Raw genomic sequence first — 16,660 nt, forward strand, 5'->3', positions numbered from 1 at the left:
TGTTCCAGTAATCTATGTCCTTAGTCTGCTTGTTTTCAGCAAACTGTTTGCGGGCTTTCTTGTGCATCATCTTTAGAAGAGGCTTCCTTCTGGGATGACAGCCATGCAGACCAATTTGATGCAGTGTGCAGCGTATGGTCTGAGCACTGACAGGCTGACCCTCCACCCCTTCAACCTCTGCAGCAATGCTGGCAGCACTCATATGTCTATTTCCCAAAGACAACCTCTGGATATGACGCTGAGCACGTGCACTCAACTTCTTTGGTCGACCATGGCGAGGCCTGTTCTGAGTGGAACCTGTCCTGTTAAACCACTGTATGGTCTTGGCCACCATGCTGCAGCTCAGTTTCAGGGTCTTGGCAATCTTATTATAGCCTGGGCCATCTTTATGTAGAACAACAATTCTTTTCCTCAGAGAGTTCTCTGTCATGAGGTGCCATGTTGAATCTCCAGTGACCAGTATGAGAGAGTGAGAGTGATATCACCAAATTTACCACACCTGCTCCCCATTCACACCTGAGACCTTGTAACACAAACGCGTCACATGACACCGGGGAGGGAAAATGGCTAATTGGGCCCAATTTGGACATTTTCACTTAGGGGTGTACTCACTTTTGTTGCCAGTGGTTTAGACATTAATGGCTGTGTGTTGAGTTATTTTGAGGGAACAGCAAATGTACACTGTTATACAAGCTATGCCCTCACTACTTTACATTGTAGCAAAGTGTCATTTCTTCAGTGTTGTTACGTGAAAAGATAGAATAAAATATTTACAAAAATGTGAGGGGTGTACTCACTTTTGTGAGATACTGTAAATTAATAAAATCTGACCATTGTAAGAGTACCCCTTTCAGTGTTTAAGTGATTTGTCTCAACCCTCTAATGGCCACTTTTCTGGAAAGCTTGGTCTGTTAAAAAAAAGACTTATGCCCTGTACACACGACCGGTTTTGCCGTCGGAATAAACTCCGAAGGTTTCTCCGATGGAACTCCAACGGAATTCCATTCAAGCGGTCTTGCCAACACATGGCCAAACCAAAGTCCGACCGTCCAGAATGAGGTGACGTACAGCACGTACGACGGGACTAGAAAAAGGAAGTTAAAAAGCCAGAACCCAAGCTTCCGTCTTGTACTTGCTTCACAGCATGCGTTGTTTTTGGTCCGTCGGAACAGCATACAGACGATCGTTTTTCCCGATAGGAATTGGTTCCGTCGGAAAGATTGAGAACATGTTCTATTTCTAGGTCCGTCAGAATTTTCAAAAAAAAAAAGTCCGATGAGGCATACACACGATTGGAATAGACGATGAAAAGCCTCTGTCAGACTTTTTCTGTCGGACATTCCGCTCGTGTGTACACGGCATTACTGGCTGTATCAATTTACAAGTTATGCGCTGCGCTTGGGTGACCCCAAAAACAAAATTAATAATAACCAACTCTGTGCTTACTAGTGCGATAATATTAAATACAAATAATATGAATGTTGAATAAATAAACAAGGTGTGAAAAAACAAGTGCTGGTTACACCATAAATTAGTGCTTAATAGTGCTTGTTACACCATACATAGTGTCTTAATCAACATAAAAAGTGCTTAGTGCTCAATATAAAGTATCCTGCTTGTTTAAATGAAAAAATTAATAAATAATAAATAATGAAAAAAAGTTCTCTTTGGATCAGGGGATCCCCCTGATGATGACACATGATCCCTGTGTCGAAGACGCGTAGGGGAGGGGCCAGGACATAGAGACTGACATGGACTTTACACCAGCGCTGTCCCAGCACAGCATACTGCACCAAACATCCAGTGATTTTGCATAGAAAGCCGTTATAGTATGGTGCACTGACGCACCAGTGCCATGTGAGTACCCCGATGTGGGGAGCGTTTTCTTTTAATAAAAGTATTTTGACTATATTACACTATATAGTTTCCTTTTCATTTATATGTATGGAGCCACATTGTTTCCAGCTGGAGGAGTGCAGCAAACACTGAGACTGAGCCCAGGGGTGGCTCCAAAGCATATTTGGACTCAGGGTAGCAGCTAAGTCACACGCTCTGAGGTGAGCACATTAGCTTAAGGGAGTCGCGAAGGAGCACCGGAGCATGTTTTGCAGCACTCAGGATATCTTCGGCATGATGTTGAATTGTTGTCACAGCTGAACACCACCTGCACGCATTGTTTTATTATCACAGCTGGACTCTATTTGCACGCACTATTTAGAGTGCCAAAGAGAACTTTTTTTCATTATTTATTATTTATTAGTTTTTTCATTTAAACAAGCAGGATACTTTATATTGAGCACTAAGCACTTTTTATGTTGATTAAGACACTATGTATGGTGTACCAAAGCACTATTAAGCACTAATTTATGGTGTAACCAGCACTTGTTTTTTCACACCTTGTTTATTTATTCAACATCCATATTATTTGTATTTAATATTATCGCACTAGTAAGCACAGAGTTGGTTATTATTAATTTTGTTTTTGGGGTCACCCAAGCGCAGCGCATAACTTGTAAATTTATCCTATGCACGTTATATGAAGCGTGATTAGCGCATGCAGCTGGAGGTAGCACAAGCAAGGCATAAGATCATTGTGGCTCACAGAATTTTTCCAATTTGATTACTGGCTGTATCACCAGGTTAAAACAAAGGGAAAACAAGTATTAACCACTTGATTACTGGGCACTTAAAGCCCCCTCCTGCCCATACCAATTCTCAGCATTTAGCGCTGTCGCTCTTTGAACGACAATTGCGCAGTCATACAATACTGTACCCAAATGAAATTTTTATCATTTTTTCCCCACAAATAGAGATTTTTTTGGTGGTATTTGATCACCTCTGGGTTTTTTATTTTTTATTAAAAAAATTTAAAAAGCCTGAAAATTTAGAAAAAAATACAAAAAAGTTTTAAACTTTGTTATAAAATTTTACAAACAGGTAATTTTTCTCCTTAATTGATGTACGCTGATGAGGCTGCACTGATGGGCACCGATAGGCTGCACTGGTGGGGACTGATAAGGCGGCACTGATGGGCACTGATAGGCGGCACTGGTGGGCACTGATGAGGTGGCATTGGTGGGCACTGAGAGGTGGCACTGGTGGGCACTGAGAGGTGGCATTGATGGGTGGCACTGATGGGCGGCACTGAAGGGCATTGATAGGTGGCACTGAAGAGCACTAATAGGTCGCACTGATAGATGGCACTAATAGCTGGCCCTGATGGGCACTGATAGGTGGCAGTGATGGGCACTGATGGGTGGCAATGATGGGCACTGATGGGTGGCAGTGATGGGCACTGATCGGCACTGGTAGGTGGCGCTGATAGGCAGCACTACTAGATGGCACTAGTGAGGCATTGATTAGCACCACTGGTGGGCATTGATATATGGCACTGATTGCTGGCACTGTTATGCACTGGTGGGCACAGATTTGTGGCACTGTTATGCACTGTGGGCACTGGCAGGTGGCACTGACAGGCGGCACTGGTGGGCACAGATGAGATGGCTGTGCATCTTTCTCTTCGGGGCTGATTTACCTTACGCAGAAGTCGGTGATCGGCTTTTTTTTCTCCTCACACTGTCAGCGTGAGGAGAAAAAAAAAGATTACCGATCTTCTGTTTATTACCCATCTTCTGTTTACATCATGTGATCAGCTGTCATTGTCTGACAGCTGATCACATGGTAAGGGGTTGGGACCAGCCCCTTACTCTGATCTGTGATCACCCGAGTCTCATTAACTTGGTGACCACAGCGCACACCGCACGTGCCATGCAGGGGGGCGTGGGGAGCGTGCAAATGGGAGGATGTCTATTGACGGCCTCCCAGCAAAGTAGGTCTGCGCTGTAGCCGTCATTCAGCTATAACGCAGATGGGAAGAGGTTAAAATTGAAAATTAATGAAGCCTTCGCATCTAAAAAATGGTAAGCTGCAATATGCACAATTTTTGTTTTGGGGTTTAATACCACTTTACGTAAAAGTCAGGGGTCAGGTTGGGAAGCCAGTAGCTAAACCAGCTGGATAAGTTCAGCAGCAGGTCATCTTGGCGGATGACTCACCCGAGGTGTGGCGTCCAAACACTAACCGGTATTCACCAGAGCTCCTGGTGGTGGAGCTGGGTTTTGCTGCATGTAAGTACCAAGTTGCAGTCCTCAGGATTGCACCACCAGAAGGTGAGCAAACCTAGGTCCAATAGCAGATATAACAGGTAGGGATCAAGCAGAATCGTAGTCAGTGAACAAGCCAAAGGTCAGTAACAATGGTCACAGGTTGGGATTAAGCAGAAGCATAGGCGACAATCAAGCCAAAAGTGGGTAATGAGTGGTAGAAGAGATACAGATGGCAGCAGGAGCGACAAGAGTGCGATTTGGCTGAAGAGAGCACAAAAATCTGGCAAACAGGATGGGCAAAGTCATGGCTTAAATACGAAGTTCATGGGAGAAACAAGGCGTTCAAGGTTCTGTAGAAAAAAGGCACAAGGCAGGATTGTTCAAAGGATCAGAAAGGATGCTGTTCAGCATCTCAGGAGGCTCAGCAAGAAGAGACATTGCCAGACACAGCAGGGGTTGCAGGTTCAGACCCAGGTCCTAACTCTTCAATTATTTACATATACTTAACAAGCAGTAAACACACTTTAAAATAAGCTCTCACTCACATCTCTAGCTGCTTGAGAGATTAAGTAATTATTTCTCAAAGATCCATACAAAGGCTCTGAAGTTGGGTTTCAATTGGTTTCTAACAGCTTAGAAACACTTGCTGGTTACATGTGAGAATATAACAAGTGTTTGGCGCAAAGGTTAAAAGCAATAATCCACATAAATGACAATATTATGCATATAAATGACGAACTGGAACAAGGGATAAGAAAAGATAATAGTAGTCCATGATGGTGTGCATAAAGTCGATGATGAGGTATAAAGCCCACATTCACGGCAGCCTTCCAATGGGATTGGAAACCATATTCCCAAAAAACACTGTAAGAAACAAAAAAAGGAAGCGCCTCTGGGTGCAGACTTAAAAACAATTTTAATAAAAAGAGCAGCAACAGAGATTGCACTCACATTTGTGTTGAGTTAAAAAGGCATATGAGAGTCCCAGATGTAACTGGAGGGGTCCATGAGGTCGATCATCCCTGCCATGGATGTGTAATCAGACTGGTCTTTCAGATGCACTGTGTCCACCGACCGGCAATGATGGAGGAATACCAGAATGAGGCTTGGAAGGCAAACAGCAATCCAGGCGAGGGGCGATGACATCACACACATGCGATACGTTTCCTGAGTCAGCAAGCCGTGAATGGCATGACGGCTGCACTCCTTTGTCAAGCTGCTGACAAGATCTGCTCTCAGAAGAAATATAAGATTTCTGTGCAAAGTTTAAAAATTAATTTCACCACAATGCCTTTAGATGCATTGATGAACGAGGGCTTGTAATAAAGTGCCTTTGCTGCATATATAAAATGTATAAACCTTTTTATTGTACGTGATCTGGGCACATGTTCACTTTAAGTAACCATACATGGCTTAAAGACAGGTAATACTTAACAGTTCTGTTAAAAGGTACATTACAATCCTAAAGGACATTACCATGCTAGGGTTATAATTTGACTTTTGCTGTCTTCAGGCCTTGGCATCTCCAGTTATGCTGCTGAACCTGAAAAAGCTGCAGAAAATATAGATAACTGCATGAAGAAAGTAAAAGATACAATACCACATAATCAGCAAAACAGCACTCCGGCATATTTGGGAGCCACTGCAGGAATGAGGCTTCTCCGGTGAGTGATTCGTTTATAGAAAGAGGTGTCCTCCCATAAATGACACTACAGCAGCATCAGACATATCAAGTCACACACAACACATTTGATTTTACATTCAAAGTCTATGATCAGAAAATACTAGCTCTTACTTTTTTTGTTTATGGCTGCATTGCAAATCAATATTTCTAGTTTCTCAGCATTTTGTCTCCTGTAAACCACATAGGCTAAAAAATGAAAGTGCTGCTCAAGGAGTCCTTGCCAGTATTGAGAACTACTTCCAAACCCAGCCTTTTGATTTTAGAGGAGCTCACATCATAACTGGTCAGGAGGAAGGTGTTTACGGATGGATCACAGTCAACTACTTACTGGGAAATTTCTTGGAGGTGTGTGAATTCTTTCTATACCATGATATTTGACATCACATTATCTTATTTCAGTATACAAATGTAATAATGTAATAAAGCATGAGTGAAATAAAAAAAACACAAAAAAGATTAACTTGCAGCCAGTAGGATGTATCCTTTGTGCTGATGCCTCTTCTGTTAGGTAAAATCCTCCTCCATTGATGTATAATCAATAATCTTCTGGTGTGGCAGGGGTTAATAGAATTGTGGGAGCTGTCACAGAATCCCATAAAGGGTACCCAACTGTACCCACACTTTCTGCCCAGATCCACCAGCCATAGAAGACAGTACTAAAGCTTCTATTAATGAAAAGTGATCCATCAATGGAAGACCAGCGGATAGGTGAAAGGACCACCCCCTTCATTCATAGATTGCTTTTGATTCATAGAAGCTTTAGTACTGGCTTCTATGAATGAAGGAGCTGGGCGGAAAAGGCGGGCATTGTCGTGCACTCTTGATGAGAACCTGTGACTGCCCCCACACCTCTGGTGGGGATGGGGGGCATTGATGGAGGAAGATTTAATGTAACAGAAGAGGTGTCAGCATAAGGAACAAATCTTACTGATTTAGGCTATATCCTTTGGTCTGATTTTTGTGTTTTTATTTTGACTAGGGCTGCACCGATACCAATATTGGTATCAGTGCTGATACTAAGGATTTTCACAAGCATCAGTACTTGTGCAAATGTGCTGATATCTGAAACTGATACTTTCAGGCTCGGTTCTTTCAGCTGACAGCGAGATTCTCCCACTGACAGCTGAAGTGTAAAGAGCAGCCACGTTCTTAACAACCCGATAAACAGAGTTCCCCTGTTGACAGCTGAAGGGTAACTGAAGTCTCAGCAAATGGAGCTGTAAAAAAAAAAAGCAGCCGGGCAACTTTTTTTTGTTTTTTATTAAATGTTCTTCTGTTTAACCTCTTATTAACCTTTAATTTACTCTAATCAGCCTTAATTAATTCCCTATTATCCTCCATTTAATTATTATTTTCCTGCTGATTTTTGTTTTGTTCACTTATATTTTTTTAAACTGTTAATAATTAAAACTTTTTTTTGCTTTGTTCATTGATATTTTTACACCTTTAACATATATTTACACGTTTCACATTAAAAAAAAAAAAAAAAAGTAAAATATTTTTTATTTATTTATTTCATTTATAAATAACTTTTCAGTGCTTTGTACCATTGCTGACAGCTGAAGTATAAACAAAACAGTTGTGGTAGGTATTGGTAGTTGGTGTCAGTGAGTACTAAAAATAAAAGTATTGGTACTCATACATTCATATCAGTGGATCCCTAATTTTGACTGTACTTAGGCTTTAGGAGTGTGCAAGGCTTTTTAATTTGTATTAAAGCAGATGTTTTATTTAAGCACATATAAAGCTAAAAAAGCTAAAAATAAATAAAAAACATCTAGTACATCTCTGCAATACACACACATGTTCCCATGTTTTATTCATTTAAATATACTGCAGAAAAAAAACCTGTCGACATGGAGAGTTTTTTTTTTCTGCAGTCGCTGTAGATCCGAGGGGCACATGCAAGGAAAATAAAAAACAGCATTTTAATTTGCACATGATTGGATGATAAAATCAGCAGAGCTTCCCCTCATTTCAGATCTACCCCTCAGATCTACCCCAAGTGCACTTTCAGTGCAATTTCAAGTGCACTTTGCACTTGTAGTTTGCACTTGTAGTGCAAAGTGGATTTGCCTTTTGTAAATAACCCCCAGGGTGTCAGTCATGCCTATTTCATTTCTGATGAATTACAAGGAGAACAGATCTCTTCTCACTCCCCCCCCCCCGCCCCGCCTTCATCTTCACAACCCCTTCTTGTGCACTGGAAGTTGATATCACCACATTTCTGGCAAAATCAACAAGTATTTTTATACTTATGGAACAGATATAACAAAACGCTTTCAATTATATATTTAGCAGATCAAACAGGAGAAAACAAGAGAATATTGTTAGGGTTTACATACATCTTAAAAGTAGATAATGCATATATATCAGAAAAGCATTATAGATGTACTGTACAATGATATAACTGTCATATAGTAACAGCAGTGCATTCCTGTGCAATTCACATGCAATTCAGTGCAATGCAATTTGAGCCCATTAATTTTGACTAACCCCCACTAAAAAACAATGTGATAAAAGGAAAATAGTAAAAAGGAAGGGTGGGTGGGAGCTGCAGACTGTTGTCCCCCACTGATACTCTCTCTCCTCAGCTACTGGAGTCGGGAAACAGTACTATTTATTTTCTGAGTACTGCACCAGCCCATCAAAAAACATCCAATGGGACACTGGTTGCTGGGCATCTCTGCATGCTGCCATCTCTTGGAGCAATCTGTAAAAGACAAGGGGATGAGAAACAGCATGCAGAGCTCCCTTTAAACTGTCCCATGGAGCCCCCCTGAACACTAGGGGCTCTATCATCTAAGGCTGTAATTCTCTGAAGCCACTTCTGCTGTTCTACTATAGCCAAGACACTTGCATTACGCATTTGTATAATGCCAAAGATTAAAGCTACACATGCGCAGTCTTTATCATTTTTGTACAATCTGCTTTTTATTTTCTGAACAACTATGTAGTGATAGGGTCTACCTTAACAATCTATTTAATTTATATACAATCAGTCAGGTGCTTGCTCCACATAGTTGTTTGTAAATCTAAAAGAGATTGCACCAGTGGCAGCAGTTCTTTAGGGGCTCAGGGGCGAGTGCCTTCTAAGCCATGCGCCCAGCCCCTAATCTACATGCAGGGTGCCGGACACATTTGAAGCATGTGATTAGAGCCAGAGGCTCTACTTGACTTCAAAAAAGGGTGGGCTCGGGGCTAATCCCACCCAGTTGTGTGGCAATAGCGAATTAATATTAACTATTGTCTTCCTGATTCTCCTCCCGCCCAATCAAGAAGCGGGTTCTGAGACCCCGTTGTTGGCCAGGAGTCTTAAGACACCATTGACCGGGAGTCCAAAGACCCAACTGGTCAGGAGGAGAAACGACGGCTGGGACAGGGAGAATACTGAGGGTGGAGGCCACTGCTGCAGCCATTACTTCTTTGGCCAGGAGTCCAAAGACCCAATTGGTCGGGAGGAGAAGCGACAGCCGGGACAAGGAGAATATGGAGGGTGGAGGCCGCTGCTGCAGCCGTTACTTGCATGGGGTAAGTGCAGGGCTGACGGGGGCCTGGCGGGCCAGAGGGTGAGCAAGCTGGCAACTGGGGGGGTGGGGGTATGGTGTGTAGTGGCGGGCTTGAGCGACGGTGAAGGGAGGGTTAGTGTGCGGTGGCGGGCTGGAGAATCGGGTGGGAGATGTCTGTGGTCAGGTCTGCCTGCCATCCCCTCCTGACCGATGGAGCACCACCCGCCACTGGATTGCACCATCAGATTGTAATATGTGTAGGCAGCATTAGGATGAATGAGGTTCCTAAAATTTACCCTGGCAATTCTAGGAGCTAGAGCCAACTGCATTCTAGCAATCTAGGACACTAGGCTGCTGGGGCTGCCTGCATCCTAGCAACCCAGAATACTAGGCAGCTGGGGCTCTCTGCATCTTAGCAACCAAGGACGCTAGGTGGCTAAAGCTGGCTGTGTCCTAGCAAGCAAGTTCGCTCGGTGGGAGAAGCCACCTGCATCCTAGTAATTCTGGTAACTAAGTGGAATGAGCTGCCTACTTTCTAGCAACCAATGTAAACTTTAGCACAAGTGTTATATGCACATGATCTCGTAAAGTAAATGTAAACTTACACCACGTGAAACAACCCATTCAGTTTAATATAGAAAAGAAAGGCAAAACATTTGTGTATAAATATAAAAAAAAATTATACACATGCCCACCCCTTTTTTTTTTATAAGTGATCACATTCCCTCTGTTCTCAGCTGCACGTGAGCTGGGGGAGGAGAAACAGCAGTACACTGAATTTCCCAGTGAATGGCCGTACAGGGGGGGTGTCAGGACAAGTCTGATCATTGGAGGAGAGTTCCCAGCATAGCTAGAGAACAATTCACGTTAAAGACATAGTTTTTTTTAGTTTTTTTTTAACGTTAGAGCGAGAGCAATAATTCTAGCCCTAGACCTCCTCTATAACTCAAAACATGCAACCTATAAAATTTTTTAAATGTCACCTATGGAGATTTTTAAGGGTAAAAGTTTGTCACCATTCCACAGGCGGGCACAATTTTGAAGCGTGACTTGTTGGGTATCAATTTACTCAGTGTAACATTATCTTTCACAATATAAAAAAAAAAATTGGGCTAACTTTACTGTTGTCTTATTTTTTAATTCAAAAAATGTATTTTTTCCAAAAAAGTGCGCTTATAAGACCGCTGCGCAAATACGGTGTGACATAAAGTATTGCAACAACCGCATTTTATTCTCTAGGGTGTTAGAAAAGTATATATATAATGTTTGGGGGTTCTAAGTAATTTTCTAGCAAAAAAAAACTGTTTGTAACTTGTAAACACCAAATCTCAGAAAAAGGTTCGGTCCTTAAGTGGTTAATAGCCATTCAATCCCCCTTGTGTCAACTTTTGTGCATGTTATCAGGCCAAAATCACCAGGGTATGTAAGCTTTTGATCAGCGTCATTTCGGTAGTTTCTGTTGCCATTATGATTTAAAAAGAGTAAACACAGTTGATTGATAATAAATGGCTTCAGCCTAATGCCCCGTACACACGATCGGATTTTCCGACAACAAATGTTGAATGTGAGCTTGTTGGCTGTTGAATGTGAGCATACCCTGTGTATGCTCCATCACACATTTGTTGTCGGACTTTCTGCCAACAAATGTTGGCTAGCAGATTCTCAAATTTTCCGCCAATGAAACTTTGTTGTCGGAATTTCCGATCGTGTGTACACAAGTCCGACGCACAAAAGTTCACGCATGCTCAGAATCAAGCTGAAGGAGCCGCACTGGCTATTGAACTTCCTTTTTCTCGGCTCATCATACCTCTTGTACGTCAGAATGTTCCCACGTTCGTAATTGTTGGCCAACATTTGTGTGACCGTGTGTATGCAAGACAAGTTTGAGCCAACATCCTTTGAACAAAAATCCAGGGTTTTGTTGGCAGAAAGTCCAATCGTGTGTACGGGGGATAACACTACCCATGAGTGAAATAAATGTTTTTGTGTTATCATTCATATTCTCTGAAAAATGGGTAAGAAATCATAAATTCTGCCAGGGTATGTAAACTTATGAGCACAACTGTATATAAAAAATTTACGTGTCCATCTTTTCTTTTAAATATATATACAGTCCATCAATAAAAGATTCAATGTCCGTGAAAAAAAAAGTGCAGTCCAATACACCAGAAACTCTTCAGTAATTGCCACTGATCACCACAGTGCCCTTCACCCCACCTATGGGTGTCTTCTCACCTGCTTGAATGGACCTCACTCTTTAAAGGATGTCTATATGCGCTTTGCAGTGTTATAAATGGCACCACTCCCACTGGCTGTACACTCCAAATCCATGGCTCTCAGCAGCTCTCAGCACGGTGCCAATCATATAGGAGACAACCGGAAAGAACCATAGTGCAAATGGTTAAAATTTCAATATAAAAATCCACTCACATTTCAGAAGTAAAAAACAAGCATTTCACAATACAATCCTCTGCATACACAGCTCCACCTAGTCCCAGCGTGATTACGTCACTGCCCACCTCGCGCGTAGCACCCAATGAGCTTTCTCAAAGGTTCAGGCTAATGGACTGCATCACGCTTCCTGTTTTTATGCAGCCCAGCTCCCATGATAATTGTAGAAGATTTTCTGGAGCGATTTCCAGTGGAGTATGCAGCGAGAGATCTATAGGGGTAGTTGGGGAGATCGTCGCCATTGCAGAAGTTTTTGGTACGTGAGGAGAGTCAGTGAGGTACTTGTAGATGTGAGAGATACCTCTCTTGTGGGGAGATAAGCAATAGTAGAATGTGAGGAGGTTTGTGAAGAAGAGGTTTTCTGACCTGTATATGGGAAAGAGCCAAGCGGAGCCTGGGGTACTTGAAAAAGTCTTTGGATGAGATCTGATACTTAGCTTGTAGTTGTTGGAAAGGGAAGCAGTAGGGAGCTTTGAAATAGATCTCCAACAGTGGTGATGCCACTAGCATGCCATTCCATCAGCAATATATCTGGGATAACAAGATGCAAGGCATTTAGTGGGAAGAGAGGTAATAAGTGATGGGGGATACCCATGGTGTTTTGATATAGTGGACAGGGTAATTTTTATGCAAGCTAGCTGCAATATCTGAATGACCAGCACCTTTGGCCCTGGGGGGATCCTATAAGAGCAATTTTGAAAGGCCCTGGCTGGGTGTGTAGCCACAAGCGTTGTTGACCTTCTATCATATAAGGTCCCATATAGCTGGTAAGCAGGCATTTTTACCATACACGGGTGGTGGTGCTCCTGTCAAGATTTCACATTTGGTGACGGATGGTGTCTACACACAACTGTTTTGATATCCCGGTCACATATGAAGAGGACTTTACTTAATTGTATTTCATTGTGTTTGATTTTATTTTATTATTTACATTTTTCATTTTGTATTTTCACTGGATTACATCTTCTCATCATATTTTTTACTGAAATTATTACAATTTTTGCACTTATTGGTGCATTATATTTATATGTTGTGCAGGGCCACCTTTAATATTGATTGGACCCTGGGCAAACATTTTCTACATGCAATTTCGCTGTCCACCTGCCCTGAGACATACAGTAAATAGCAGCTAGACTCCAAATCATTTTAATGAATCAGATCAGGCAGCGATTGTGATTGGTTGCCAGAGGTTACAGTGTATAATTACTGCTCAATGACTGGCTGCTAGAGGTTACAGAACAAATTATGGCTCACTGATTATTGGAGGTTACAGCACATGACTGCTGCTTGTTAATTGGTTGCTAGAGATTACTGTACATGAACACTGCTCACTGATTGCTTGCTAGAAGTTACTGGATATCCTTGCCACGCACAAATTATATGCGAGAGGTTACTGCACATTATTACTGCTCACTGATTGGTTGCTAGAGGTTACTGCATATCCTTACCACTCAATGATTAGTTGCAAGAGGTTAGTGCAGATCATTGCTGCTCACTGATTGGTTTCTAAAGGTACATCATCTCCTCACTGCCTGCATACCATGGACTGGGGAGGCCCATCAATAGACAGAAAAATAGAAAATAGACATAAAACTCATAGGAATCCTAGGATCAGTGGAAATGCTGGGGAAGTGGTGAGGGGGGATGTGACCAGTGGCAATGCTGGGGGGTTAATGTGATCAGTGGCAGTGGTGGGGGGTGGGATTTGTTAGGGGGAAGTACACTGTGGCAAATTATGAATCATTTAGAGCAAAGCTGGAAATATTTGGCAAGTATATAGTGGGGGATTCTACACTGACCACCAATGTAATGGGAAATTTACAATGACCACCATGTAAGGTGACGCATCTACACTGACCACCAATGTAAAGGGGATTTACACTGACCACCAGTGTAAGTTCAATTCTGCACTTAACACCAATGTAAAAGGAAATGTATACTGATCAGCAATGTAATGAAGAATTTTCACTGACAACCAATGTAATGGGGGATTTTACATCAACAACCAATAAAAGGGGATTTCTACACTGACCACCAATGTACAGGGGGACTTACATTCACCCCCAATTTAAAGGGGGGCTTCTACATGGGCCACCAATGTAAGGGAGGATTTAAAACTGACCACAAATGCAAGTTTGGATTTTTTTTACCAATATAAAGAGGAGTTTCTACACTGACCACCAATGTAACATTTACATTGGTAAGATCTGACCACCAGATTTACACTGATCACTAATGCATTCACAGTAACCACCACTTCTAAGGGGGACATTCACACTGACCACTAGTGTGAATGAAGGGATTGTACACCAAGCCCCAATGTAATGAGGAGATTTAAACTGGCCACCAATGTAACTGAGACATTTAGCCTGTGTTCATATTTGTGTGTGCCGGGAATTCATGCAAAATTGCTTTCCTGACACCACAGAAACGTGCTACCCTTTAGCAGTTACACAGCAGTGCCATTGATTGTTACTGACACCCTCACGCATCTGCTGAGATGTGTGTATTCACATGCACCAAAATTCAGGGTGCTGTGGCACCATTTTTTTTGAAAAAGGGTTCCACCTCTAATTTGCTTACCTTTGCAGAACAGTTTGGTGTTAGTCTCAATGAGCACAGTTGCAGGCAAGACTTTCAAGTATGCCCCTTTACCTCCCCAGTGGGCAGCATTCAGCAGAAGTGATGGTGGATGTGACCCCAGGGGGGCATGATATACACATGAATATTATTTACATATAAATGCAGCCGGTCCACAGCTATTTACATATTAATGCCTCCGCTGTTTACATTCAGTGCAAGTTATTTACATGTAAACGCAGGGTCTGCAGGTGAGTCATCTGTACACAGGAATAGGGCAGAGCTGGGCAGCATTAGTAACAGAACTTCACACTGAGATATCGGGACACAGCAGGGGACTAAAACTTCAAGGAACATGGGAATTTAAACCAGGATAGTTGGCAAGTATGAGGCAGCTGATTTGGGCCCCACAACAATGAAGGGGCCCAGGGCAGCTGTCCCCTTTGCCCTGCCTTAAAGATGGCCCTGATGTTGTGTTATGTATAGCGTGAATATGATATGACTGTGATTATATCTCACAGTAGAGTTGCAGTTTTGATCAATGGGTTTCACTTTTTACAAATAATGGTTTGGTTTCACTGTAATTAAGTGCAGTTTTTTCTTTCCTTTTGATTGTTTATATAATTCTTTTATATAATATTAATTTTTCTTTATATGTTGTACTACATTTTAGGAGCTATTATCATCCATGCTGTATTGTGTTTTGGAGTAGTTCTTGTGCTCTTAGTTCAGGTTTATGCGTTTGCTTTACTCTGTCTTCCTCTAGACAGTTACTAAGGCTGCAGTTTCTGTTTGATAGTGTTATTCTATGTGAAAGCTGTGCCAAATGTGCCTATTTTTTTGCTTCTGGTTTTTTCAAATGTGAACGTATAGTTATACTTTAGTTCCTTGAAACCTATGCTTACCTTGTTGAGCAACATACCAAAACTGATTTAATAATTGACTGTTTATATAAAACATAGAATGTGTATATAATCATATTTTCTTCTTTTAGAAAAACATTTGGAGTACATGGGTACATCCTGATGGTGCAGAGACAACAGGAGCTTTGGATTTGGGTGGTGCCTCAACGCAGATATCTTTTATTCCAGAGAAGTCTGAACAGAACCCAAACAACACACTGGAAGTGACTCTATATGGTTATAAATACAATGTATACACTCACAGCTTTCAGTGCTATGGTAGAGATGAATCTGAAAAACGTCTGCTGGCATCACTGGCTCAGGTATTAGGATATGTACATAGACATGGTATATGTGTGTGTGCTCTGCCAGGGAAGCGCTATGCACAAACTCCTTCTAATGTTCTAATATGAGAAAGGAGGACACCTTTAGACCAAAGTAGGCAAAGGACAAACTCCTACTACGTCATCAGGTATGCGGACTATGAAGGATCAATATGTCAAAAGTGATAGGTTAAAACCGTGAGTGCTTTTTTCACCACTCCTTTTTTCCTTTATGCAACATCTCTAAATAAACACAATAATTTAGAGACTAGATGGAAGGTTTAGTGTGGCATAACACTTGACAGGTAAATTGTGTTTTTTTTTTTATAGGCCCAGACATCAGGAAAAAAAAAAAAGAGTGATAAAAGATGGACATTTGTCTCAAATAGTTGAGAGTGTTGGATTAATTGACTTTGCTGATAGGACTGGTTAAAATAACACTGCCTTCGTGATCTGCTGTGGGTGCCAATATATTCACAGCACCCCAAATGCAGATTGAAAATGCAGTGAGTTTGCTGGCACCAGATTACATAGTACTACAGTACCATGCCATTTGGTGCGGTGTGTTTTTCAAAAGTAGTGCACACACTACTTTTTGTGTGATCTGGTGCGATTTCAGCCAATTCAAATGAATGGGCTGAAAATCGCACTGCAGGGGAGAACACAGGAATGGGCACTACATTCCTGTGCTTCAGGAAACAACCTTAGTGTAAAAGATAAGGTAGATAATGACCAAACTGTACAATCCCCGGGCTAAAACTTACATCATGGAAATATTTTCAGAAATAAAAGTGTTACTAAACCTACAACAGTAAAATCAGTCTACATATGCAGTAAAGCATGCTTGTTATACTCACTGTGGAACCAAAGGGGTTAATTTGGTGTATTGTGTAAAAAGGCTATTTGAGCCTGTCTTCTCTGATCCTCCCCTTCTACCACAGTGCCCAATGGATCTCCTGATAGCACACATCTTTGGGTGCACTCTGTACATGCTTAGTTTGCTGTGTATTGCTAGAGAGTTATTTTTCTGGGGGAGAGTGCATGTGATCAGCACAGGACCAATCAGCACTGTCCAGATAGGGGGTTAGGAGCCATGCAGCCTCGT

The 16,660-nt window shown here is 41.8% G+C and overlaps 1 protein-coding gene across 1 annotated transcript in view; it reads left to right on the forward strand.

Moving 5' to 3' along the window:
- ENTPD3 (ectonucleoside triphosphate diphosphohydrolase 3) overlaps positions 1-16,660 on the forward strand; it is a 77,023-nt gene that overhangs the window by 48,104 nt on the left and 12,259 nt on the right. Inside the window, exons 4-6 of the mRNA XM_073630329.1 lie at positions 5,620-5,770; positions 5,976-6,135; positions 15,325-15,555. Of these exons, the coding sequence (XP_073486430.1) occupies positions 5,620-5,770; positions 5,976-6,135; positions 15,325-15,555 (542 nt within the window). The remainder of the gene's footprint in view (positions 1-5,619; positions 5,771-5,975; positions 6,136-15,324; positions 15,556-16,660) is intronic.

This window comes from Aquarana catesbeiana, linkage group LG05 (genome assembly GCF_042186555.1).
Source record: "Aquarana catesbeiana isolate 2022-GZ linkage group LG05, ASM4218655v1, whole genome shotgun sequence".
NCBI classification, from domain to species: Eukaryota; Metazoa; Chordata; class Amphibia; order Anura; family Ranidae; genus Aquarana; species Aquarana catesbeiana.